The sequence below is a fragment of the Myxine glutinosa genome, unplaced genomic scaffold, assembly GCF_964187855.1.
Source record: "Myxine glutinosa unplaced genomic scaffold, kmMyxGlut1.1 SCAFFOLD_1172, whole genome shotgun sequence".
Lineage (NCBI taxonomy): Eukaryota > Metazoa > Chordata > Myxini > Myxiniformes > Myxinidae > Myxine > Myxine glutinosa.
In genome coordinates this window covers 73,956-101,410 of record NW_027617267.1, presented here as the reverse complement: position 1 = coordinate 101,410, position 27,455 = coordinate 73,956, and the positions used below count along the sequence as shown (strand labels likewise).

The 27,455-nt window shown below is 44.4% G+C and overlaps 1 protein-coding gene, 1 long non-coding RNA gene, 2 other non-coding genes and 1 pseudogene across 4 annotated transcripts in view; 1 reads left to right on the top strand and 4 right to left on the bottom strand.

Moving 5' to 3' along the window:
- Positions 1 to 27,455, bottom strand: part of LOC144889152 (epidermal growth factor receptor kinase substrate 8-like) — a gene marked incomplete at its 3' end in the record, with an annotated part of 62,518 nt that overhangs the window by 28,604 nt on the left and 6,459 nt on the right. The window contains exon 3 of the mRNA XM_078769103.1: positions 9,265 to 9,414. Within this exon, the coding sequence (XP_078625229.1) occupies positions 9,265 to 9,414 (150 nt within the window). The remainder of the gene's footprint in view (positions 1 to 9,264; positions 9,415 to 27,455) is intronic.
- LOC144889151 (uncharacterized) lies at positions 15,099 to 16,322 on the top strand. The gene is made up of 3 exons (XR_013621621.1): positions 15,099 to 15,330; positions 15,817 to 15,935; positions 16,164 to 16,322. It is a non-coding gene; the product is annotated as an uncharacterized LOC144889151 (long non-coding RNA).
- LOC137433236 (U2 spliceosomal RNA) lies at positions 19,377 to 19,560 on the bottom strand. The gene has a single exon (XR_010985631.2). It is a non-coding gene; the product is annotated as a U2 spliceosomal RNA (small nuclear RNA).
- Positions 21,235 to 21,413, bottom strand: LOC137416745 (U2 spliceosomal RNA; annotated as a pseudogene).
- Positions 22,411 to 22,602, bottom strand: LOC144889153 (U2 spliceosomal RNA). The gene has a single exon (XR_013621622.1). It is a non-coding gene; the product is annotated as a U2 spliceosomal RNA (small nuclear RNA).

Genomic DNA, 27,455 nt, shown 5'->3' with positions numbered 1-27,455 from the left:
ACAGTGCGTGGCGTGGATCCACGAAGTCTTGCCCTCGCAAAAGACTGCCGTTGGTGTAGTCAGCAACACCTGGACTGGTCCCTTCCACCTTGGTTCCAAGGCGTTCTTGCAGGTGAAGTGCTCCACGAACACCTGGTCTTTTTCCTCTGGTGGAACACCTGGTCCACAAGTCTCCTGGGAGCGCCTGGTCTACAGGTCTCCAATTTCCTAATCCACTTTTTTCAAGTGGATCCAATTTTATCCAATATTCAATTTTTTTAAATTCAATCCCATTTAATCCAGTCCAATTCAAATTAAATTCAATCCTTCTCTCAGCATCCCATTACCTGTTTCCAACATCAATAAAAATAAAATTATAAAATTAAACGGAAATTATTTCAGCTAGAGTTTCAACTAGAATTACCACAAACCAACCACCTTTAACCTCCATTAACACAAACACAAACCACCATTAACCTCGATTAATACAAACAAACCACCATTAACCTCCATGAACCTCCCCCTATTATTTATTTATTTTCACGAATAAACAAATAATAGAAATAACCTGGTCTACTTCCAATTTCAATTCTGGTCAGTTCTGGTGTCTGGTCACACACAATGTTTTCCTCACCCACTGTGATTCGCTCACAATAGATTCTCACTGTTATGTCTGAAATTAAGCTACCCTACTGGGTATTCGTGAAGGGGGTCCATCTTTCCCAACCCCTTCCTTCACACCAGCCACTTCACGTTGTCCACCATACTCACTGAATTGTCATCAATTCTGAAATTCGTCTCATGAAAACACATCCCAGAGTCTAGTGTAACAGCCAGACAAACACATAGACACGCTGAAGACCCCAGGGTACCCATCAAACTAGCTTGTCCCCAGATCCACAACACAGCGAAACATGTAAGTTTACTAAAATAATCACTTACTCATAACTAATACTCATACCACTAATTACTCATAATAACTCATAATTACTTATGTAATTACTCATGCCAATACTTACTCAAAATAATGTAATATCCCAATCTTCACCCTTTATGCAAATCGAAGCACCCCGGACAACCCACAACCAATATCAACCACTGTAGCCGTCTTCCCCTCCAGGCAGCCACACACAGCCACATACATCTCCACCCACGTCACACAAGACAACAGCCAACCAGTGTGTCCACCACACAGAAACCTTTGGCAATGCAACAACCGAACTCCCAGACAACCAACAACGAAACCCAATCCATCTCCATGGCTCATCAAGCAGTTCCAACTTAATCCAGCTTCACATACCGATTTCCCCAAAAACTCGTGAAACTTCACCCCCATTCTGGAAAAACCCTGGACTAAACCCTGACACCCTAAATAACTTCAGACCCATCTCCAATCTACCCTTTCTGTCAAAAGTTTTGGAACGTGCTGTGGCCACTCAACTCAAACATCACCACTCTGCCAATAACCTGTATGAAACATCCCAATCCGGATTCTGCTCCAGCCACAGTACTGAAACTGCTCTCCTCAAAATCACCAGCGACCTTCTCTCTCCTCTGACGCCGGCAACCTCAACATTTTCATCCTCCTCACCTCAACGCCTCCTTTGACATCATCAATCACGCCATCCTCCTCACCCTGTTTAGACCAGCTTGTGCCTATTAAACCCAAATCAGTTCACTCCCAAGCTTCACATGGACCACCTACTACTCTCAAATTATCCACTCTGGCTCCGGAATCCCAAAAGCATTCTTCTCTACAATAAACAAACTAAATAAACAAACTTTACAACGTGAACAAACTCCTCAGCGCCCTGGATACCGCCACCTGTCATTCAGAGTAGACAACAGCATCTCCTTTCTGGCTTTCAGCATCTCCTTTCTCCTTTCTGGCATCCAAATAAAATTCTGGCTTCAAATCAACTTCCTCGAACTTAACTATGATAAATCTAAATTAATCTTCGTTTGCCCACAACCACTCACCAAATTCACCCATAACTTTGCCCCCAACATCGATGGTCATTTGAACACAAATTGAACAAAATTAATCGAACAAAACACTTCCATTAACTCGACATTCTTTTCACAGCACAAAGTTCACTTGAACATCTTTTTCCTGGATACTCCCTCTTTATTTTTATACCATACCATGCTTCTCCATGGAATAGTCCACCACTCATGTAAATAATCATAAGAGTTCTGCGAAACATCTCCATCTTTAAAACTTAGCCAACCAAATTTAAACCACATGTTTTCCCCCAAAAAAAACAAGTCACATTCTTTGTATATTGCCAACATTGTTCATCGTTTAAGTATCATCCAGAACTAAATTTTTATAAACCATCAACTTGTAGATACATTTATTTATATCCCATTAACCCAAGAACTCTCAATTGCTTGGTTATATTTTAGCAATGTCATATATCCATATTTCTTTTCCAAATTGTTCCTGATATACACATTAATCCCATCTGTCTTTGTTTCCAGATCAACTCAAATCAGGAAATCAACACAAATCCTTATTACCTCCAATCAACTCAAAATTAAATCAAACAATTCAAAACCAGATCGGATCAGCGATCAGAAATCACTTTTCCAATCAACACATTCCAAGCAACAATTCATTCAAAGACCAAGCTTAAAAACACAACTCTCATCTTACTGTGACAAGTAAGCAACCAACCTACTTCACACTAAACAAATAACTTTTCATCACCCCTTTCTTCTCCACCGCCTCTTACACTTAAACAGATCATAATTACTCACTCATACACTGTTGCCCATCACCCAGTTGCCCCAGACCCAAACACAGGTTTGAAATCCCAGTAGGTTGTTCTTCAATCCCAACCATCATGTGATCCCAACATCTCTCCATTTATTTCGTTCCTCATGGGGTTGGTGTTTTATGGCCTTTACCTCTTACCCAATCACACTGCACATTATTCCCCGTCCTTGATGGATAATTTTACATCCAGATGGGCACAGCATCCCATTTTTGGCGACCCAGCCCTAAAACAAGCCCCTGGACTCCTTGCAGGCTGGACCAAAACCCCCGGACGAAGTTGCATCCCAGTACTGACTCTGCTGCCTTCTTGCAAACGACTTCAACTCCATGAATTTTACATGTTTCGTGAACGGAACAAAGCACTCTGTAATCGTCAGATTGAAACTGCCCCAAACCCGTCCATATAAACTCCATTGTTGTCCTGTCCATCTCTCTGTGTTACATTTACATTTTGTGACTCACAGCTCCTGCCTCCATGGAACAATGACGCCTGAGCACTCAATTAGCCCTCCCAGTACCAAAGACTTACAATCAGACCGACAGACAGACAAATAACAGAGGCATGTCGCCAGCCCCAGCACAGGACATCACCTTTCCGGGCAGGCACAATATAATCCACAGCATCGAAATGCCAATTTCTATCCGGAGCCTCGCAAAGCCAAAATCCATGCATGCGTGCTCCATCATGCAACCCGATCTGTACTCGGTGCGCCCGGCGCCCCCTATAATCAGTGAGTTATAATAACCACAATATCTCTGGCACCCAACTCGTGATACCACAATTTAATCCACGTTACTTGCATCTCTTCATCCTCCCAACTGTCCTCCATTTAACGTGACTCAAATCCATCTCAAATCCCCACCGCTCGGCCCGGTTAAATTAAATTCCAAGCGTACTGTACCTGACGCTTCTGGTCGGCACCGGAAGTCTGTTTATTTCTTGAGACCCCTGAATCGGGACATCAACGACAATTACAAAGACAAACAGGACTCGATATTCTCTGTTCATTAATTACGTACATGATTTTGGTTTAACCAACAATATATGTCCCGATATTCTCTCCAGATTTAAGTTCTATATCCTGTCGTTAAAGCAACACCCTGTAGACTGACTCCGCCTGTCGTTCTTCCAAGGTTAGTGAATTACCTCTGACCTTTCCCTTGCATATCTCGAACAAAGGTCAACTAAACTTTAAAAGGTCAAACTTCGAATTGGGGTAACCAGCGCTTTATTTTTCCGCAAATAATACAAGTCCGGCGTCATTCCCTGCAAGAACCACATCCAGACAGACAAATGACCCTTATTGAGGCTCTACATCGCAAAATGCTAGCTCCTACGAATCCAACAACCGTCACAATCCGTCCAGGAACTTCCGTACGAGGCGTGCTTCACAATGCAGCACCTCTCTACCTGGTGCACCTTTCGCACATCCCTCCTCGTTCGCACAACGCTTCATCAACACACCTCCTCGCGCCCACACCTTGGCACAAGCCACACCACATACCGACAGTTGAAACCTCAACCGTCCTCCTTCCTCGGATCAGCGTTCTGTTGAAACGTGACATTTCTGCTCAAATTATTGAATTTCCTATTTTAATAACTTGACCTTACCAGCATACTAAATCTGTGTCCGCATCGATCAACACAAATGCATCGATGCATCTTCCAGCCGCCACTCCGCACTGTACCTTACTGTACGAACAAGACTTCCTGTTGGAACTTGGCTCCGGAAATTAATTACTCTGTCTTGAAATCGTTTATTTTAGCCATCTTAAATAAATCCATCCATCTATCCATCTTATAAATCCATCTTAAATAAAAATCCATCCTGTAACATTGCCTGGCATATATGTCGCAGCCGGCCACTATTCCGACATGGCTCGTCTGACATGAACGTCCGACATCCAGCAAAGTCGAAATGACCCACAATGCATTTGGGCACACATCCTCCTCTGAGAGTGGGCGAGTTATCGCCGGCACTCTGAGCAGATAATTAAACGAACATTGCCAGGATTCTCGGATAGACGTTTAATTTCACAACACACATGACAAAAATCCGATTTAAATTCAGAGATCGCCGATCGACCTGGCACAACCATTTCAACGCGACGACGCCACGCCGCCCCCCGTCTTGGCGCGCACCCTCGTGCCTCCACACGAATCCCAACACTCCCTGCACGCCGCTCTATTCGCGTTCGCGGCGGGGTTTACCTTACGTTGGGACATGCAGTCGGCTGTCATAACAAAGTGCGAAAAGCTGTCATAACAAATCTGCGACCTGACATGTAGTGAGTTGTCAGAACATTGAGCTGTCAGAACTCATCCCTAGCTCGTAAACATCGCAAAAAAACAGGATCTCCGACGCTTGACCTCTCTGACCCAAAATGCACTATATGACACCAATTCCAAAGGTGAGCTGCCTCAGCGATACATCCCACACATACAATCCACAATATCTGCCATTGAATGAACTCTTCAATTCAAGTAAAACACACATATTGATTCGAATTCTGCAACCATCTCCAAGAAACCGCTTCATATCAACAGTAGATCGACAAGGGCACTCCGGGTGCTTTCCTGACCCGATTTATATCAATTCGCTTCCCAAACAACTCCCAAACAGATGACAGACAAATGCATTGGCCAGATACACACGTCAATTAACATCCCAATATACATTCATTCCTCATTCATATACGAGTGAGTCTCCCATTCTTTGCGCGAAACTCAGATCGACTCAAATCATGCCTTTCTCCAGCCACTCCCAAACAATCTTTGCTCATTCATGTTACGTTTCTCATTCAAGGAAAAGGATTTTTGGGACGGGTTGGACGGGGGTTGGTTGAGGTGAAAAAAAGGGAAGGCAGGGCGGGGTGTTGGGGTGTTGCCTAGAGCCCTGGGACTGAGCTCAGGTCTTGGGGGGGTGGGGGGTGTTGCCTAGAGCCCCGGGACTGAGCTCAGGTCTTGGGGGGGTGGGGGGTCTTGGTCTGGTATCTGGTCCAGCGGCATCACTCGCTGTTTTACTTGTTTAACTACCTCCTTAATTGTTTTGTCCTGAACTTTGCTTCCTGAACTTGCTTCCTTTGGCTCTGAAGCTTCAAATTCCTACAATGCAGCTCCTGCTTCAATTTTCAATATTTCAAAACCTAACCTGTCCTTCTCACCCTGTGGCCACCTGGCCCATTTCCTGTGAGCTTATTTATTTTCTCTTGTCCACCAGATCCTGGCCTGCTTTATCTGGACCTCTTGTCTAGAACTTAGTCTAGAGCTTCCTGGCTTGACCTCGTAGTTGTCACTACCTTCTTGTCAAACCTACCTGGTACCTACGCATTTCACCCTTCCTGGCCATGTCCCTTTGGCCGTCTAAGTTAACCACAGCCCTCCTTCCCTGGCATGCAATGGCATACCCCATCTTGTCTCTGGGCTGTTCCTTCCTGGAAAGTTCTCGGCCTGGCTCGACCTATATGGCTGTCCGACCTCACTTTCCCCCCTTCCCTTGTACCGAACGTTATCTTCACCGATATCCTGCGCAAATCCTTTTACTGGCCATGTTCCTATGGCCTTCTATGTTCCTATGGCCTTCTATCTAAGTTTAGCCACAGCCCTTCGTTCCCTGGCATGCAATGGCATACCCCATCTTGTCTCTGGGCTGTTCCTTCCTGGAAAAATCTTGGCCACCTGGCTTCAGCCTATATGGCTGTCCGACCTCATTTTCCCCTCCTGGTGCTAACTGTAACTTTAAGCTTACTGTTAAGTCCTTACTTGTATCCTTACTTGTTTATCCTGGCTTTAACAAAGCTACGTCATTCTGAGGCCTAAATGAGCCTTTACTTACAATTTCTGTTCGAGTGCAGACAGCGCGGAAGACAAGGAGACTGAACCCGCGCGAGGGAGGAAGGTACGAATTTGGAATAATAGCCCTCTGATATAAAACAACTCCCACCTTTAATCAAATCAACGTGCCGGCGCCGGCCTCAGGTCAGCCTTCCTCCTGTCCCTCGGGCTCCGTTTCCCGTCCTCCGCGTCTGTTGACACCCCACTCCTGGTACCATCTGTGAAGAATCAGCTCTTCGTTTGCAAAAGAAGTCCACAATAGCCTGGAATGGCGCAGCTTTATTAAAAACCAACTTATACAGATCCGGAGGAGGCCAAGACATCTATAGCAAGAGCCAGTCTCATGCCACGTCAAGCCTTCCTGAAAACGCATTGATTCTCATTCACTTATATACGAATACGATTATCAGAAAATCTCCGAGAGAACGAAGCGACTGGCGAGAGTCCCTCCCACCGTTATCATTCGGGGGAGTCAGCCCTTCCTTATCATTTGGACCAAATGTTTCTCTGGGCTCCGAGAAAACAGAAATGTAACTCACAAAGAGGAGAGTGTATGCTTAGCCAAACAAACCCATATATTTTATGGGTTTGTGTACATGAGTAATCCAAAGCATGTTTATACAGAGTTAGGCGTCGCTGTGATTAATACAAAATACATATGGTAAAAACAACAGGTTTATGTTATCTAGCCTTGAAAAAGCACACGTATACAATTTGTTCAGCATGACCTCAGCGAGCCTCTCCTCATCCAAAACTAAAACGAAGCAAAAACCCTTTATTAACTTCATGAAAATAGCATTTTTAAACCAGATTTAAATCATAACACATTAGCAACCAACGTCTATAACTGAACTTTAGGCAATAACAAATCTACTACTTGACATATATATATATATATATATATATATATATATATATATATATATATATATATATATATATATATATATATATATATATATATGTATATTGTTGCGGATATGAGGATTGCATTTTTTTGATTGTGTGTATTGTAGTGGTAAATTGTTGTGTAACCTTGGTTGGATATGGCCCCTCCTGCCTCCAGAGTTGTGTAAAGGTAAAAAGGGCGTCTCAGTAGTTATTCCATGAAACACCACATTGAAGGACACGATAAAACCCTTGTTCAGTAGCTTATATCTTATTATGTGTTTTAGAGTAAGGCCTTGTCTTCCATTAGAACGACACTCCATTGCACCGAATCAATTAAGAATAGCTCCCCTTCAATAATTCCATTTCCCAGCCAAACTCTCCATCTGTGGGTAAAGCAGTTCACAAGCGTGGGATGCACGCCCTCTCATTTCGCTGCGATGGTGAATATGTGCTCCGTGCTCTGTTTGAACAGGAGGGGCGGGGTCGCCAGGGAGAGGCAAGCCCAGGGCACGCCACGAAGGGCGGGGCTGTTCAGCCCCATGCCCAAATAAGGAAACAAGCCCGTGGCTCGCCACGAGGGGCGTGCCGTCGGCGCCATGCCCAAATAAGGAGACAAGCCCGTGGGATTACCATACAAGGTCACGAAACAGAGCACGGGGGGGGGGGGGGAGGGCGGTACCGAAACCGAGGGGGGCGTGTCGGACCCGCGCTGAAGGTATGAGAGAAGGGTGCGACGATCGCTGGGAAACAAGCTACACGAGAGATACGGCAGATGAGTCCAGGTGCGTAAGAGGGTTGGCAGTCCACCGGGAGAGAGTTCAGAGTTGCACCGGAGTTGCGTGAGAGATACGAAAAGCCTTTGACAAAGAGCCGCTTCAACCAGCCCCGTTTCAACCAGCGAGTGACCCTGCCGGCGTGCGCTGTAAAGCCAAATACAAGGAGCTGCCGGCGTGCGCTGTAAAGCCGAATACAAGGAGCTGCCGGCGTGCGCTGTAAAGCCGAATACAAGGAGCTGCCGGCTCCTCGCCTCCCGCCCGGAGTGGACCTGCTCGCTGTGCCCTGTGATCCCACCTGCTCATCCCTCCAAACGATTCCTACCCTTCCATCCATTTGCGTACGTGAGTTTGTTCTGTTCGTGCTGTCCTGGGTAGTAAACTAAGTCAGTATAAGCTAGTAATTTGCACTGTGTTACCTGCTTTTTCATGTCCGCTGTAAATACCCGTGACTGCTCTTTTTGCTTATGTGTGTGTAAATAATAATAAACCCTGTTACTCTTCTGTACGTCTTCTTCTTCTTCCTCTTTGCATTCGTCGTCTTAGTCTTTTCCCGATTGAATAGCGGTGGCGCGATACGGCCAACGTTTGGGTGAATCGGGTTTAGTCGGGGAACAACTGTTCGGTCGCGGAGCCTCCGCTTGGCAAACATACCATCCTTAACCGCGTACCGTAACAATATATATATATTCACAAGCAATGCTGTTTGTTAATTTAGTTGGACAGAAATGTTAAAAATCACAATTTTACATAATACAGATATGAGATCAATAAGGAAGTGTTCACAATCACGACTGCGGCTTGAAATAGGAAGTTCAAGGCCTAGAAAAATCACAGGTCTTGATGTCATACAATGACAGCCAATCATGCATCTTTCTTCCTTCTGTTCTCTTAAAATTCAAAGCCACCTTTCTTTAGGTCTGCCAATCAGCAAGATGTCCATCATTGAAGCAGCTGAGGGATCAGATAAGGAATCTGCAAGTTTTTTAAAATATCAAACTTACCCCCACAGGCCCACAGTGAAACAGGAAGAGTTCCGGGTTTGGTTCCAAATGATCATGGCAGACCAAGGCAAGCACGGCATCATCCTGGACTGATCCATTTTGCACCGAGACTTCATTCAAAGTTGAATAAGGAAATGTCTCCAACTCCTCCTGCCAGAAAGCAAACACCCGAGGGTGCCTTTTATTTAATTATGATTTCCATTTCGTCCTCTGTTTCACACTTTCCTTTGACCATGTTTTATTCGTTCATTCATTCATTCATTGGTGTGCAGCACTTGGATGCTGGCTGCACCACCATAGAAGTACGTCTGTGCCACAGATATGGTACCTCTGCATATTACTTCAGGAATTTGGAGACCAGAGTGGCAGTTTATAGTTAGGTCGGAAATTGAACTCAGATTAGACAGCTCAAAATCGAAGATATGCTACTTCTGAGATATTTATCTCATTCAATTACCTGATCTCAAAATGCATATCTTGATTACCTCAACTTTTATTTTTCAATTCTGCCAGCTATGGAACCACCTTCCAGATGCTGTACTGTCTCGCTTTTTTTATTTTTTTTAAATTTTTTTTACAAGATCGAGGCTCGTGAAAGAGCGAACATTAATCACACAGAAAGACAAACAGACACACAAAACAAATAACATCGGGAGCGGTAGACAAGATGGGGAGAGAGGGGGAAGGACACAAACACAACATTTGAGAGCAGGGACCGAGAGACATGGAGACATCGAGAGAACTGTGGGAGGGAGAGGGCTTTGGGGGGGAGGCATGGGAAGGGGGGGGGGGGGTGGGAGAGGTATAAAACATATGGACACTGCCAAGACTTCCAGGAAAGAAGTTGGAATTTCAAACAAGGTGGATCTGGGGTGAATTAGTGGGGGTAGAAAAGATCAAGGTTTTGGATGGGGGAAGATTCCCTCCAGGACTCCAAGCAAACAGTGCAAGCCATCTCCTGTCATCCCAAATTCTGTACCATGATCATTATTACCCCCATTAACCTTTCCTAACCAAAACCAGCTTATTGTTTTCATTTTTTTCCTAACTGTCCTCTCTTCTTGTTCATTCATTCCCTTGATGTTTGTCAAACTGTCAGTTCTACCTTGCTCTTCTATGATATTTGGTCTTGTAAAGAAAAAAAAAGAAAACAAGTAGAACTACATTCAAAGTACACCTCCCTATGCCAAATAAATAAATATTATATCCTCCAGCATGCCACATTGCCGGGGCGCTGAGGCCCATGGAAACGGAATTGGGAAGGAGTGGTGTACATTAATTTAATGATTAATTGCGTATTGAAAATAAATAAGTAAGAATCAGAAAATAATTACTTTATTGATCAACTGGCTAATACTGCATGAATCAATCAATTAATCAACTGCCTGAACCACCAGTGTTTCATCCGAATCTGTAACTTTTTGGAAATAAATTAAATAAAAAATTTATCGAAAAAATTAAATAAGTAATCGATTAATTTATAAATAATTAATCGATTAATTGATTAATCAATGAATTAAAATACCCTTTACAGCCAAATCACTTGTTCGTTGTCGTGTCCAAATATCACCTTCCTCGGTCAAAAGGTACCTGAGATATTGCCTTGGTTAGAAAGAAAATAAATAAGTACTTAATAAATCGATAATAATTAAGTAATTAATGAATTACTTGATTAATCAAAAAATACCGTTTTTGTCAAAGCACATGTTCACTATTGTGCCCAAATGTCAGCTTCCTAGCTCAAAGGATACCCGAGATATCGCCCGGACAAACAAACAAATGAAAAATCGATCAGAGACCAGGGACTTGCTGGAATGTACTTTTTATCGGCCATTTTGGACAAATATGGCGGCCGAACCACGTGACCGATGACGTCATCATTATTTGTTTTCTAAATTAATTTATTCCTTGATGACGCTCAAGAAATTTCATCTTGATCGGCTGAAGTTTTGTACTTGTCGAATTATGACGTCATAATGGAGGCACCAATGACATCATCATTAACATATTTTATTCCTCATGGAGAGTTCTTAACAATGAGCCATGTCACAATTTTTTCTATTCAGCACTTTCGGACATATAGAGGTGCAAGGTTTTTCCGTTTTTACAAGATGGCGGCCGAACCACGTGACCGATGACGTCATTAGTTTTTTTTTCTCCACCAGTTTATGCCGACATGGCGCTCAAGAAATTGCATCTTGATCGGATGAAGTTTTGTACTTGTTGAATTATGACGTCATAATAGAGGCACCAATGACATCATCATTAACATATTTTATTCCCCATGGAGAGTTCTTTACAATGAGCCATGTCTCAATTTTTTCTATTCAGCACTTTTGGAGACATAGAGGTGCAAAGTTTTTCGGTTTTTCCAAGATGGCGGCCGAATCACGTGACCAATGACATCATCAATTGGGCACAGTCTATTCCAGGACAAGACAAATATGTGTGTAAAGTTTGGCGATTCTATGTGCAACGGTGTAGACGTAGTGCTGAGCACAGACAGACAGACAAACAAACAGACAGACAAACACAGACAAACCAACCGATCAACATACTTGCCGGAATATTTTCCGGCAAGTAACAAGAAAACAAGAAATATGTCGTGCATAGCACGATACTTGCAAAATCCCTAAAATAAGTTGTTGGCCTATGATGACCTCAAAAATACTTGGTGGTTGAATTCAGTGACCTGGTATGCAAATCCTCTTCAAATTTCAAGTTAATCAGATGAAAATTGACGATTTTAGAAATTCGATAAAGTTGGTGACCTTTGGCCAATGTTGACCTATTGACCTTTTGACCCCCCAAAAATGGGCTTCTTGCTTATGACCAACTCTACCATTTGGTGAAGTTTCGTGAAGATCACTTGAAAATTGTGACCTGTAGGCAAATGACATACAGACAAACAGACAGAATAGCGCACAAGACCAACCAATACACTTGAAAAATCTTTGATTTTCGCAAGAATACAAGAAAAGAAGAAAGAAACCGGAGTGAAAACTGAGTACTCCCTTTCAGTGTGCGTCATTGCTGAGCCCCCTTCTGTGCCCGGCAATGACGTCATGCAGCGTCAGGAGATGGCATAGGAAAGGAGCGGTGTGCAATTAGAATGTAAGGCTGTCCAGAATTTGTGTATCATTACAGTTTGTCAGATAGCCTCGAATTATGTCCACTGAACTCTGGGATGTATAATCTGAGCTCCAATCTGTACCTAGTTATAAAATGTCACCCTGGGCCGGGTTGCTAGAAGCTCGGATACTTAAAACCCTGGATAAGAGCTATTCTGCGGTTAAGATTCTTATTTTGTGGATAACTATCCGAAGGATAAAATCCGGTTGGATCGCTATCCACCAGATAAGGTGCGGATAAACTTTTGATTGGTAGATGGCAATGTCCCACAATGCATTTCACCGTCTCGTCCGCTTGCAAAGCTATCATGGCGGCTGAAGTCAAACAGACAAGAAAGAGGAAGGCAAACTTTTGGCCCAGCGAACGGGATATTTGCTGTGTCGGGCGGCAGAAGATCATATAAAGCTCATTAGGAATAAGTTTTCCAACACCCAAACGAATGATTTACAGAGAAAGAATGATTGACGATCACAGCTGCCATCAATGGCGTCGGAGACAACTATTGCTCGGTGGTTCAATCCATCCACAACCTTTTGAGATACCTTGCAATATATCATCCCCCCCCCCCCCCCCTCCTCCTCATTTCAATGGTGAAGAATCACTTAAAAATTCTCGGATCCAGATCTTCAATAAAATATAATCATTTCGTCTTTGTCAAACACCCAAAGCCTCCACCAAATTTCATGCAAATCCATCCACAACTTTTTGAGATATCCTGTTTGCAAACAAACAGACAGTGGTGGAAACATAACCTCCATCCACCTTTGGTGGCGGAAGGAATAATAAATGTTCCAAGATTTTTGCACGAAATTTCTTAAAAGTCCAGAAATCCTAGCAAATGGAATGGGCCAGCTTACAAAACCCTTTGTGAAGAACATTACTGAGCACACGTAGGGTTTCCTCACCTGCAAGTAATGGACGACATCATCCAATGAACCTATGTGAAAAGCACGACATTTGGTTGCTTTGTCTTGCATGTAAAGGATGTAGGTAATGAGGTGACTAAAAGCATTGCACAAAAGAAGGGTAGAAAAGAACATCGTCATTACCTGCGGCACCGAAGGTGCATGCAGGTTATGTTTTCACCCCTGTCTGTCTCTCTGTTTGTCTGTGAAAAAATATCTCAAAAAGTTGTGGACGGATTCAAATGAAATTTGGCAGAGTTGTAGCGCATGTGACAAGGACAAAATTATTCGATTTTGGTGAAGAACTGAATATGGATTCAGATACGAGAATTATTTAATTTTTGAGTGATTCTTTACCATTGAGAGATTGGGTGAAAAGCGACATACAGCGTGATACTTAAACTAGAACAATGCGACTGTGTCGCCAATATGCCTCCGCATAGTCCCACAACGGGAAGATGCCATCACTCTGCATATGAATGGGTTGTGGATCACGTTTGTGAAGTTTCATGTTGGTCGGATAAGGTTCGTTTTTCTATCCAAGATGGCTGCCAAACCACGTGACCTATGACATCATCATTTTCAAACTATATGCAACAGTGCTGTTCGATGATATTGGTAAAATTTCGCAACGATAGGGCGAGCGATTTCAGAGATATAATTATTTCATTTTTCCCTTCAATCGAATATGGCTGCCAAACCATGTGACCAATGATGCCATAAATCGAATATTTCAATACAAATGGGTCATAGATCATGTGCATGCAATTTCAGATTTTTACGATAAGAAATTCGATAAAAACATTTTTGCCTGGTATACCATTTCACTGATGATATCATTATAATGCTTTTGTTCTCCATTGGGAGTGCTTGACAATGTGCCAAGTTTCAAATTTTTCCATTCAGCGGTTTCCGAGGAACGAACGAACAGGAACGAATTTTCACTGAGCTATTTATTTCAGCTCAAACCGCAAGAACTCAAAAGCACTGAATAGCCCGTTAACACGGGCGGCAATTTATAATGAAAGTTCACCACACAAAAGCCACGCCTCTCAGGCGGGGCGTGGTATGCAAATAAGTCAGCCACGCCTCTCAACGGGGCGTGGTATGCAAATCGCGAGTCCGCCCGGGCGAGGCAAGTCCGGACATGTCCGGGCGAGTCCGGGCAAGTAACCGCCCGCCGGTTACGTCATCCGCCGGTGCAAGGTGATTGTGCCATGCTTCCGGTAACCGCTACAATGTACTATTATTATCTTCAAAAGGTTTAGTATTCACGAACAGCTATCAAAAGTTAAAAAGGTTAACCTTAAATGATACCGGAAATCGGACCGGAAGACGACGGCAGAGCAGAGGAGAGGAAGAGGCGGAGCGAGAGAGTCGGAGAAGAAGCTGGTTGCTTTGTGGTCTGCAACAAACGTTGTCGAGCAAGAGTCACGTACTTTGGGTTTCCTGGGAAAAAGGAATTCCTGCGATAAAGTTGTTATTGCTGTGACGAATCATCCTGCGTGTCAGGTTTGGCGTCAGATTCCGAAGAATCATCGCTGGGTCGTGACGACTCGAGAACGAGCCGTCGACCATTTTGGACTCGTGCGCTTCGCGCGTCGAGCAAACTTTCCTTGGTTCGTTAACCGTTTCCACTGCTTTCAGACGCATCTGTGGTGTGTGTGTGCACCGAGGCTTTTGACGATTACTTTGCGGCTTGCCGACCGTGAACAGTGAAAGTTCATACCGGAAGGGCGCCGTTGGATTTCCCAGTCGCCGTGAGTGCGCCTTTGTGTAGGCACTACCACGCTCGCCAGGGGCGCTGCAGTCGATCGTGACACGCATTCGCATCGGCGGTAATGGCGGCCATTTTTTTTAACATGTGCCGGTTGCAACTTTGTTTTAAATGAAGCTCGTCACCATTGTCGGTGAGTATGACTAATAAATCGAATGTCAACTGTTTAAAAACCTTTCTCCCAAACTCCCATGAGCCTCCGACCCCAAACATCCGGATTTGAAAATGGCTGCCGGGAGGGAGAAAACTGGGGTAGGCGACAATTGTTGAAATACTGTCATATTTTGAAAAGTAGCATGAAAACAATTAATACCAGCATAAACTAGAATAATTTCCGGTTCTGTTAGTGTAATTTTTGCCGATGGATGGGAATGGTCAGCAGGAGAAACCCGCGGTACAAAATCGGGTTTCGCTCACCGTGGGTGCCATGTTGATTTATGTGTTCCGACAGTGGTCATTCTAATCCATTGAAATCTCGCACAAGCGCAAGCCATCCGCTCCCTTTCTTTGTTTAATCATAAAAATATGTTCGTTATTGAAACTTTTGATGACTTTGGGGTCCATTATTTGGCCGATTTTCAAACTTGATTAATATCAAGAAAGATCACGTGACCACTTGTTGGTAAACAAGACCATGTGCTTTGGACCACGTGCTACTACATAGCCGTTCAACACACACCTACAGTGTAGACTATATGGCATGCATTTTATTCATTTTGTCATCTTTAATACCAGCAGGTCACTTCCCTGTTATGTCTGGCTTTAGCCAGAGTGCAGCCAGCACAGCAGACCAATAGTGTCATGTGTCAACTGATCCACCAGCGGAAGTCTAGTACCCAATTCTGGGAGGACCTCAGGTTTGTACATTGAGTATGAATTGTTGAACACTATTCAGTCTGTTGTCACAAGACTCATCTTTGGCAAGAACTAGGAAGGTTAATAATCACAATTGATAACAAAATAAGTGACTACAATTTTGCTGTTCCAGTTGTCACCAGATTGCATGGTATTTTAACCCTGATTCCCAGATACAAAATGTCAAGTGTATGGAATAACCCCTACTCAGACTAATAATATAATTTCAGACAAGGAATTTGCTCGTCACGTCACCTCGTCACGTCAGAACTGCTCCCAGAGAGCCTGCAGGCATCAATCAGCAGGCTGGCGGCACAGCGTTCCACACTCTTCAAACAGCGGAAGAGGAAGGGTGGCCAGCACAAACTGGAGGTGTTCATGTCAACAGAGTTTGTGCTTCCTCTTCCACAGCAGAGGAAGTCTTGGGGATGGTGGATAGCCAAGTGCGGAGAGCACCCAATGCAACAACACAGTTTGTGGAGTCCAAAGTGAAGTTTGCCAAAAACAAGACCATGTTGTGGCTTGAGGGAGAGGCAGAGGATGAGCTGCAGAAGCTTGTGACGTATGCCATGAAACGAGCTCAAGAAATGAGCCGACTGAAGAAGGAGAGAGACGTCAAGATCACAGCTGCAATTGAGCGCCGAACACATGAAATGAAGCAAAGGAGAGACAAGACCCTGCGAAACAAAACAGAAACAAAAGTGCGCCCTCTGGTGGGCAAGGTTGTGTCCAGAGAAAACTTTCTGCAGTTGTTCCCAGAGTCCAGTACAGAGGTGGTTGATGCCATACTGCCAATCCTGGAAAACCCAGCCAGTGTCGTCAACAAGTACTTGTTGCATACCTGGACAGACGAAGACGGTGTAGACGTATGCTACCAGGGCTTAGTCCAGAAATCCAAGCGCAAAGGGACAGTCCTCACCATATCCTACTGGAAGATGGAAGAAACCATTGATGACTGTGTGGACTTTGATGTTCAGTTCAAACAATTTGTCACAGACATCTTGTTCAAGGAGCTGGAGTTTGTGTGAGATTGCTACAGCAGTGTGTGTGGGGTTACGGACCAACCATCAGTTTGACTTTGGAAACATGAATTTCAGGTGTAGCTTCAGGTTTGCCTATGACCTTGACAAAACCAGGTCAAGGTCATATTAACATAATCTTTGATCTGTTGATTATTGACAGTATATGGACATAGCAATAGACTGTACAATCCTGTATTATACCTGTTATACTGTGTAGTTCTGAAATTGTGCCGTTTGGAGCAAAATAGTGGCATTTTTGCATGCTTGACCTTGAAAAATATAGGTCAAGGTCACTGATAATTAAACCTTGGCAACTAAAAACATTGTACATTAGACTTTAATAACCTAAACATGCTAAATACTTCATAAGGTACATGTAGCTGTGAATATTATGAACAAAGATGTATAGTTTCCAATATTTCGGCAATATCGCTATTGCGTAACTCGGGTTTGACCTTGAGAAATCCAGGTCAAGGTCGTACACAAGGTCAATGATTTTATTACCAAAATGCTCCTTACAAATTTTCGAAAATGCTGATATATGGTTTTACATGGTTGTCTTCATTAATAAATGCAGCAGATTGAACTCTATGTCTATTTTTTTAATTTATTATGTAATCATCCTTGAATTTGGACACAATCAATTACATCACTAATGTATTAGACAATAGGTACACTTAACGAGCTATATTCGAGTCTTAAAAGTTGAATATCTCGGAGACTAATTGAGATTTTTTTAAAATTTCAAAAGTTATGAGTTCATAAGCTCCCATAGACATAAATAATAACTTAAAGCAAGCATTTCCACAACTTTGAAATTTTAGTGGTAGTGCCTACTTTGTGCCGCTTTAACCACGTGACCATTTTCTCCGCTTTGGGCCGCGTACGCCTTTGTGCCGCTTTAACCACGTGACCATTTTCTCTGCTTTGTGCCGTTTTGGGCGGCGTGTCTGTGCCTGTCCTCCGAACGAGATTCTGGTTTCGATTCGACATCGTTCCGTTGATCACTGGAGGGGACCAACTCTGAGCTCGAAGACCAGAATATAGAGACACTGGGGAAGGTTATTTTCCATTCACTTGGAGCCCAGTGAGTAACCTCATTTATGTTAATGGATGGTACCATCATAGGAGATATTGATTGTACTCAGGATTCCTATTATTGTTGTACTGTTATTTTTGTGTGATTTTTAATACAATATTTGTTTGTATTATTGGTGTTTGTATTATTTGCAATTGATGTGGTTTCACCATTGATTTTTGATTCAGGATAACATTTTTCTGCCGTGGCTCCTCTCGGGGTTCGGAGGTATACCGAGACCAGGAGATCGTAGAGGAACCCGTAACACAATCAATAATATTTGTCCTTTTTAAATTCCATCAACATTTTTATAATCAATATTTGTACATTTTTTAAATTTCCATCAACCTTTTTACAATCAATAATATTTGTCCTTATTTCATTTTTAATTCCATCTACCTTTTTACAATCAATAATATTTGTCTTTTTAAAAATTCCATCAACCTTTTTACAATCAATAATATTTGTCCTTTTTAAAATTCCATCAACATTTTTACAATCCATAATAACTGTCCTTTTAAAAAATTCCGTGAACCTTTTTACAATAGGCATCGCAGGTAAGGTTTGAACGTGCACGGAGAGGCTTCAGCATAACGAGGAAGAAGGGGAAAGGAAGTTGAACAAGCGTTACGCCTAGGCCCCCCGTCGGTGAAGTGATGTGAGTTGACAAAGTGGAAGATGCAAGGCGGCCATCTTGGATTTTGACGTGGCGACCCAATTTTCAATAGCGTTCTTCCTTATGTGTAGATACACCCACACACCAGATTAGAAGTTGGTACTTCGCTTATTTTTCAAGATATTCCGCTCACAAGATTCAGACATACATGGCGGCGGCCATCTTAGATTTTGACGTGGCGACCCAATTTTCAATAGCGTTCTTATGCGAAGATACACCCACACACCAGATTAGAAGTTGGTACCTCGCTTATTTTTCAAGATATTCCGCTCGCAAGGTTCAGACATACATGGCGTCAGTCATACATGGCGGCGGCCATCTTGGATTTTGACATGGCGACCTAATTTTCAATAGGGTTCTTCCATATGCCTCGTTGCACCCACACACCAAATTAGAATTCGGTCCTTCGCTTACGCACGCACTTACGCACGCACGCACGGACGCACACATGGACGGAGGGGAAAACCATAGTCCCCCTTTCGCTCCGCGGTGCGACGGGGGACAATAATCATGAGCGGGAGGATATTAAAGAGAGAAGGAACCCAGAAACCACTGCACAACTAACTTCCCTTTACACTCCACGAAGTTTAAATACTTCTCTCATCGCAGAGCAAATCTTGAGAGTTTGAATTTAAGAATCTTTTTTTTGTTTCCAAGGTCCCCCCAAGAGGGGTGCACCATTCCCGGATGTACTGCAATACCGGGTCGATGCGTGGAGCGGACGGAGCAAGCCCCTGATCCAACTTCCGATCCCAAAAATCCATTTAATAGACTAGTCCCGCATTGCGGGACATATCAGCTATTAAACCGATAAGAACAGATTTATTAAAAATTAAAAAATCAAAACACATCGTTTAAAAAAATTAAGTTTCCCCCACAAAAGGGGTAATCAAATGTAAAATAGAAAGAGGAAGGGACCCTGGAAATTTCCAAAAGATCATCCAGCGTCCAATAAAGGGCACAAAGCCAGGTTTAAAAATCACGGGACCAGTCTCTTATAGGCGCTCGCTCCTCGACCTTTTGGCCGCCAAGATTCAACTAGCCACACATACATCCATTCACAGTAAACAGAAAGAAACTCATGTGAATTAAAAACAACACAATTTAAAACAAACATCAACAAATACAAGACAAGACAATCGGACTCCCTCGGCGTACTGACGGTGGCCCGACATATGTTCAATGTTTATATCCCGCGATCCCTTGATTGCGTCAATACAGCACAATCTTCTCATCAGTCTGCGGTAAGGTCGTGAAATCCCCAGACGATTCAGGGCAGACTCATTGCCTGCGAACCACGACCCCAACGCCCCGACCACAAACCCGCACACCTGGACGCCCTTGCCCTCCGCTGCCAATGCTCGGCGCAACTGAATATTTTTCTTGTTTGGCCGTTGCACAGGCAGTGAGGGCATCAGTGCCATTGTCAAAGGGGACAGCCACATCCACAATGGTGAGCTTGTTTCCCTCCACCACGGTGATATCGGGTCTTTCGCGTGGGGAGGGATCACCAAGGACGTGTTGGTCAACAAAGACTTCCCCATGACAAATGGCCTTGACCAGGCCAGGACCAGGCCCCATCTTCCGGATCATGTTGTGCCGGCGACGGATGGGCATCATGCTCGGGAGACAGTGGTCCACAATGTGTGCCAGAGTCTCTCGAGGATAGTCACACCGCCGGCACTTCATTGGGCAGGAGGGGTTCCACCGGTGTATGGCAGCATTCGTAGGCAGACAGTTGAGCCTCGCCCTGTGAATGAAGCGCCAGTCGCAAAAACGCATGAAGGATCCCGCGCGAATCCATGAGGAGCCGTTGGCAAACCTATCTCCCTTCAGGCAAGCGGCCACCTTCCCTTAGTCTGGCATGGCGAGCAACTGTTGGGCAAACTTCTCTCTGGTCCAGCTCCTCAGTGCAGCACAGATTTCACCCGCACCACACTCCTGGGACTGGGCCAGAGAGACCACTGGCTCGCCTGAAAGGGCGCGGCGGATAGTTATTTTCAATGTTCTCGCCGCAGCCCTCGCCCTTGACCATAGGGTAGAAATTTGGCCGCTATTCCCAGAATTCGCCAACCCCTCCATAGAGCCAGACAAGAACTTGTCTACGTCTGACTCCTCAGGATCACAGTGGATCGTTCGGCGGACGACCGACAAGAGTTGCTGTGAGGCAATGCTGCGCAAAGAAGGGTCTTTTGAGGCCAGAAGCCGCACCGTCTGAATGATGGTTTGGATATCTGCCTCAGACCCGGGGTGCGACCCCAACCACCACAACCACCAACCTGTATGGCCCCATCTCCCAATGGTGAAGACTGAAGAATCACTAAAAAATATATATATTGTATATACGAGCCGGATCCACATCTTCACCCAAATCAAATCATTTCGTCCTTGGCCCATATTATACCGCTCCGCCAAATTTTGTACGAATCTGTCGAACGTTTTGGGATAACTTGATCATAGATAGAGACAGGCGAAGCATTTTTGATTGAAGAAGAATCTTTTCTTTGTTTTTCAGGTTCCCCCAAAGGGGGTGCACCGTTCCCGGAGGTACTGCAATACCGGGTCGATGCGTGGAGCGGACGGAGCAAGCCCCTAATCCAACTCCCGATGCCAAAAATCCATTTAATAGACTAGTCCCGCATTGCGGGACATATCAGCTATTAAACTGATAAGAACAGATTTATTAAAAAATTAAAAAATCAAAACACAACGTTTAAAAAATTTAAAATTTCCCCCACAAAAGGGGTAAACAAATAAAAAAGAGAAAGGGACCCCGGAAATTTCCAGAAGATCATCCAGGGTCCAATAAGGGGCACAAAGCCAGAATATGTATGTTTAAATAATCAATAAAAATTTCCCCCACAAATGGGGGAATCAAATGTAAAACAAAAGGAGAAGGGAACCCCGGAAACTTCCGAAACATCATCCAGGGTCCAATAAAAGGCCCCAAGCCAGGTTTAAAAATCGCAGGACCAATCTATTATAGACACTCGCTCCTCGACATTTTGGCCACACAGTAAACAACAAAAAAAAAAAAAAAAAAAAGGGAAAAAGGACTCATGTGATTAAAAACGACACAATTAAAATAAACATCAACAAATACAAGACAAGACAAGACAATCAGGCTCCCTCGGCATACTGACGGTGGCCCGACATATGTTCAATATATATATCTCGCGATCCCTTAATTGCGTCAATACAACACAATCTTCTCATCAGTCTGCGGTAAGGTCGTGAAATCCCCAAACGATTCAGGGCAGACTCATTGCCTGCGAACCACGACCCCAACGCCCCAACCACAAACCCGCACACCTGGACGTCCTTGCCCTCCACTGCCAATGCTCGACGCAACTCTGAATATTTTTCTTGTTTGGCCGTTGCACAGGCAGTGAGGGCATCAGGGCCATTGTCAAAGGGGACAGCCACATCCACAATGGTGATCTTGTTTCCCTCCACCACAGTGATATCAGGTCTTTCACGTGGGGAGGGATCACCAGGGACGTGTTGGTCAACAAAGACTTCCCCATGACAAATGGCCTTGACCAGGCGGTTCTGGATCATATTGTGCCGGCGACGGATGGGCATCATGCTCGGGAGACAGTGGTCCACGATGTGTGCCAGAGTCTCTCGAGGATAATCACACCGCCGGCACTTGATTGGGCAGGAGGGGTTCCACCGGTGTATGGCAGCATTCGTAGGCAGACAGTTGAGCCTCGCCCTGTGAATAAAACGCCAGTCGCCCCTAATCCCCTAATCCAACGGAGCAAGCCCCTAATCCAACTCCCGATGCCAAAAATCCATTTAATAGACTAGTCCCGCATTGCGGGACATATCAGCTATTAAACTGATAAGAACAGATACTACGACGATTTTTTATTAAAATGAAAACCAGCAAACAAGTGTCAACCATCAAAGCAAGTCACAATTGCTCAATCGAAGATCCTCCACAACAATTACAACATATTCCGTAAATCCACATAAAGAAACATCTCTCTCTTAAACAAGGCAAGAACATAATTCATAGAAAAATGATGCATCCCATAACATGCTGAGACCCTCGCCTTCCACAAGGCCATTTTCAAACAATTCAATATTTTCCAGAACACGATTTGTTTCGGTTTACATTGATTGCCAAACGGACCGTACAAAATCATTTCCCAACTTAAAGTAAACTTAACCTTTAACTTGCACAAAAACTTACACAAAACCTCATTCCAAACTAAGGAAGCAAAAACACAATCCCACCAAAAATGCCGAACTGACTCCGATTCTTGACATCCAATATATGGGCATTTATTGGTGGAGACATGACCTCTTACTGCTTGCACAGCCCTACATGGCAACAAGTGGTGTGCGTAAAAACCCGGCATTGCGGATCGCGATTCCAATGCTTTTGTCCATTAGACACACCAGCTATGAATAAATTGTGAATAATACATTAGAGGACCCGAATCGATTTGGGGGGTTTTATGATTTTTACAGGGATCAAGCCACGTGGTTTAGTGCGAATGCAGCACAACAGGAGGAGATCACGTCGTATTTGTACTCCTGACTTGGGAAGTCGATCCACTCGCAATCCGTTCCAGTTGTTCCATCCAGCTTTGCATGCTCCGCCAATCAGAGGACCGTCGGGGTTAGAAGAGGAAGAGGGTAAACCTAGTTTATCCGACGAGATGCAGATCTGAGAATCGAGTGAATGACGGAGACAGAGGGCACCATTATAATGATGAAAGCACCATCTCCTCTCGCTCCTCTTCCTCAGCCTCATTCTCATCCCCTCTCCTCCTTATCTCCTCTTCCTCTGTGTGCCGAAGCCTCTCCGTGCACGTTCGAACCTTACTTGTGATGACTGTTGTAAAATGGTTGACAGAATTTTTTAAAAGGTTGATGGAATTAAAAATAAAAAGGACAAATATTGATTGTAAAACAGCTGACATAAGACACCCAGAATTTCTAAACAAATCTATGGGCACTTGCAGGATGGTCCAGACTCGAGAGGTATGCACACTCACCTCGCATCCCGACCCAACTACAAACTCTTTCACATGTAAAGCGAATCATCAGTATGCCTTCCCTCGGATAGACGTTGAACATAAATCCTGTCCGCTGACAGTTGCTGGACATTAAAGACCCCCACGGTGTCCTTCACAAAGACTAGGTGAGCACCTTGGCCATATTCCAAATTCCTGCTCCAACCTACAGGGCCATCAGCAGCACAGACCCCTACGGTGTCCTTCACAAAGACTAGGGGAGCACCCTGGCCATATTCCAAATTCCTGCCCCAACCTACAGGGGGCATCAGCAACACAGGCACACCGCAGGCGATGACGCAACTCGCAGCCTTGTGAGACTGTACAGTGTACACACACAAAAAAGAAACACCCACACTGAGATATTCTAAATACGTAAACAAGAAATATGTCGTGTATAGCTTGTCGATCAAGTGCAAGTGCAAGTGTCGTGCTTGTCGTTAAAGGCGGCAAAAAGGGTTGGCGTCAGGAAGGGCATCCGGCCGTAAAACATTGCTTCAAAAAGGGGACCGAAAAACAACAACAACCACAGTTCCCGAAAAAGGCCAACCCCCGCTTGCGGGGAAAAATGGCCTCGAAAGGTGGTTTATAGCACGATACTTGCGAAATCCATAACATAAGTTGTTGGCCTATGATGACCTCAAAATTACTTGGTGGTTGAATTCAGTGACCAGATAATCAAATCCTCTTCAAATTTCAAGTTAATTGGATGAAAATTGAGGATTTTTGAAATTTGGCCAATGTTGAGCTTTTAGCCTATGTTGACCTCAAAAATAGTTAGTGGTTGAATTCAGTGACCACATATGCAAATCTTCAAATTTCAAGACAATCGGATGAAAATGAGCATTTTAGAAACTAGACAAAGCTGCTGACCTTTGGCCTATATTGACCCTTTGACCCCAAAAACAACAGGCTTCTTGTTTATGACCAACTCTACCATTTGGTGATGTTTCGTGAAGATCAGTTGAAAATTGTGACCTGTAGGCGACTGACATACAGACACAGACAAACAAATGAAAAATCGGTCAGAGATCGAAGACTTGCCGGAATGTACTTTTTTTTATTGGCCATTTTGGACAAATATGGCGGCCGAACCACGTGACCAATGATGTCATCATTATTTGTTTTCTAAACTAATTTATTCCTAGATGATGCTCAATAAATTTCATCTTGATTGCATGAAGTTTTGTACTTGTCGATATATGACGTCATAATGGAGGCACCTATGACATCATCATTAACATATTTTATTCCCCATGGAGAGTTATTTACAATGAACCATGTCTCAATTTTTTCTATTCAGCACTTTCGGAGCTATAGAGCTGCAAAAATTTTCGGTTTTTCCTAGATGGCGGCCGAACCACATGATCGATGACGTCATCATTGTTTTTTTTCTCCACCAGTTTATGCCGACGTGGCGCTCAAGAAATTGCATCTTGATTGGATGAAGTTTTGTACTTGTCGAATTATCAAATTATGATGTCATAATGGAGGCCTTGGGCCGAGAGAGTTAAAAATTGGGCAGTATTCCAGGGCAAGACAAATATGTGTGTAAAGTTTGGCATTCTACGTGCAACGGTGTAGATGTAGTACTGCGCACAAACAGACAGACAGACAGACAAACCAACCAACCAACATACTTGCCGGAATTTTTTCTGAGACAACAGAAACCTGACCCCTTTTTTCAGAAACCTGACCCCTGAAAACCTTTTTCTGAGACCCCCCCCCCCACCAAAAAGGGATGCCATTGATACAGCAAATTGTCCATTTCATCAAGATTAAAATTGACGATCTTGATCAAAGCTCGGGTCAATAGGATGAAAAGTGACGATTTTTCAGATGAAAAATGATGATTTTGGAAGGTTGAAGTTTGAGGGGTCATAAAAAAATAACTATGCTCATGCCAGGCGGCAGTAAGTCGGGCAACTCAAGGCTGGTTTCCTTTGATGTCATGCAGCTTTTGCGAGGATTACGGAGGGAGAACTGGATGTTTATAACTAACTAGCAGAAGTACCCGGCATTGCCGGGCGGGGGAGGGGAGGGGAGGGGAACGGGGGGGAGGGGAGGGGAACGGGGGGGAGGGGAGGGGGAAGGGGAGAAGAGGGGGGGATGGGGAGGGTGAGGGATGGGAGGGGGTGAGGAGTGGGAGGGGGTGAGGAGTGGGAGGGGCAGAGGGGAAGGGAAGAGGGGGGGATGGTGAGGGATGGGAGGGGGTGGAAGGGGGGAGGGGGAGGGGGGACCCGGCAGAAGTACCCGGCATTGCTGGGCGGGGGAGGGGAGGGGAACGGGGGGGGGAGGGGAGAAGAGGGGGGGGAGGGGAGAAGGGTGGGGGAGGGGAGGGGGAAAAGGGAGGGGGAGGGGGGGCGGAGGGGGAGGGAAGGGGATGGCCAGTCAACAATGACGTTGCAGTTCTCATGGTCGGAGAACAGCACAACAATCGGACATAGTCCTGCATATTCGCAACAGCACGAAGCGGATTTTGGAGACTCACCGATCCTGTGACGTCCTCCAGTACCGGCGTTGCCGGGCGGGGGAAGGGAGACCCGTACATTCGCCCTCTCGACTCAAGCTCACTCGGACAAAAGCCTCGCACAAATTACACCGTGAAGGCCCAATGGTCATGTCTATGCCACAAATCACGGGCGCACTGAATTGAAAATATATAGAACGCTCATACTCCGTGAAAAGTGAAGCCGCTGTGTCGCCATCTTGGTCAGCACGACTCGACCAACTCGCTTCGCGGATCTCGTTTTGTGCGGCAAGAAACTGCTCCAATCGGTTATGGAAGGGTTGTGGAAAGACGTTTCACAGCTGTTTCAAAGACATTTAATTCATATCGCACAAAATCGATACAAAACACGATCGCATAAAAGGTGAAGCGACGTGTGACGGGATGGAACATCACGTGATCGCTCTGAGCGAATCAGTCTGGCGGCGGGAATGGAACATCACGTGATCGCTCTGAGCGAATCAGCGAGCTGCTCTGGAACCGGCTGAGATTAGCGGGTACTTCTCTGAAATGCGCTGAGGTAAATATGAATAAAAAATATGGATCGTCAAATATTTTGAGTTCGGCCATGTTCGTCCCACGCTCAATGGCCATGTCTATGTCAAATATCAAGCACGTAAGCCTCTCCGTTTAGGAGTCTATCGGTAACATTACACACACACACACAAACTGTGTTTTATATATATAGATATCTGGGAAATGCGGGCCTTGGAGAATGCTGTTGTCTCAGCACTGTGATGTCAGTGTTGATATCTCCACAAGGCCCCCCCCCCCCCCCCTCTTGCCTCCTCCACCTTCCTCCTCCCAACCTCCTGCCTTGCAACTTCAAACTCACACAACCACCCCCAGGAGATAAACAATTGAAGACGATATAAATGATTTGTGTACAAGGATTCGGGGAGAAAAATAATGAGCTGGATGACTTAGTCCTGTAACCGCTGATGTGTTTAAGTATCCGTGTGTACCTGATGTCATCAAAGTCATGCCGAGATGTTTTTCTCCCTCTTCTGAAGGAAATAAATGCTTCATGTAAACCATGACAAAATGGAGAATTAAAAGTATCAATTCTTCCACACCACTGATAGGTTATATCTGGATTCGGACCTGAACCAAATTCTAATCAATTCATCCTTGTCGCCTACCCAACTCATCCACTAAGTTTCGTCCGAATCCGTCCATAACTTTTTGAGATATCCTGCTCACAGAC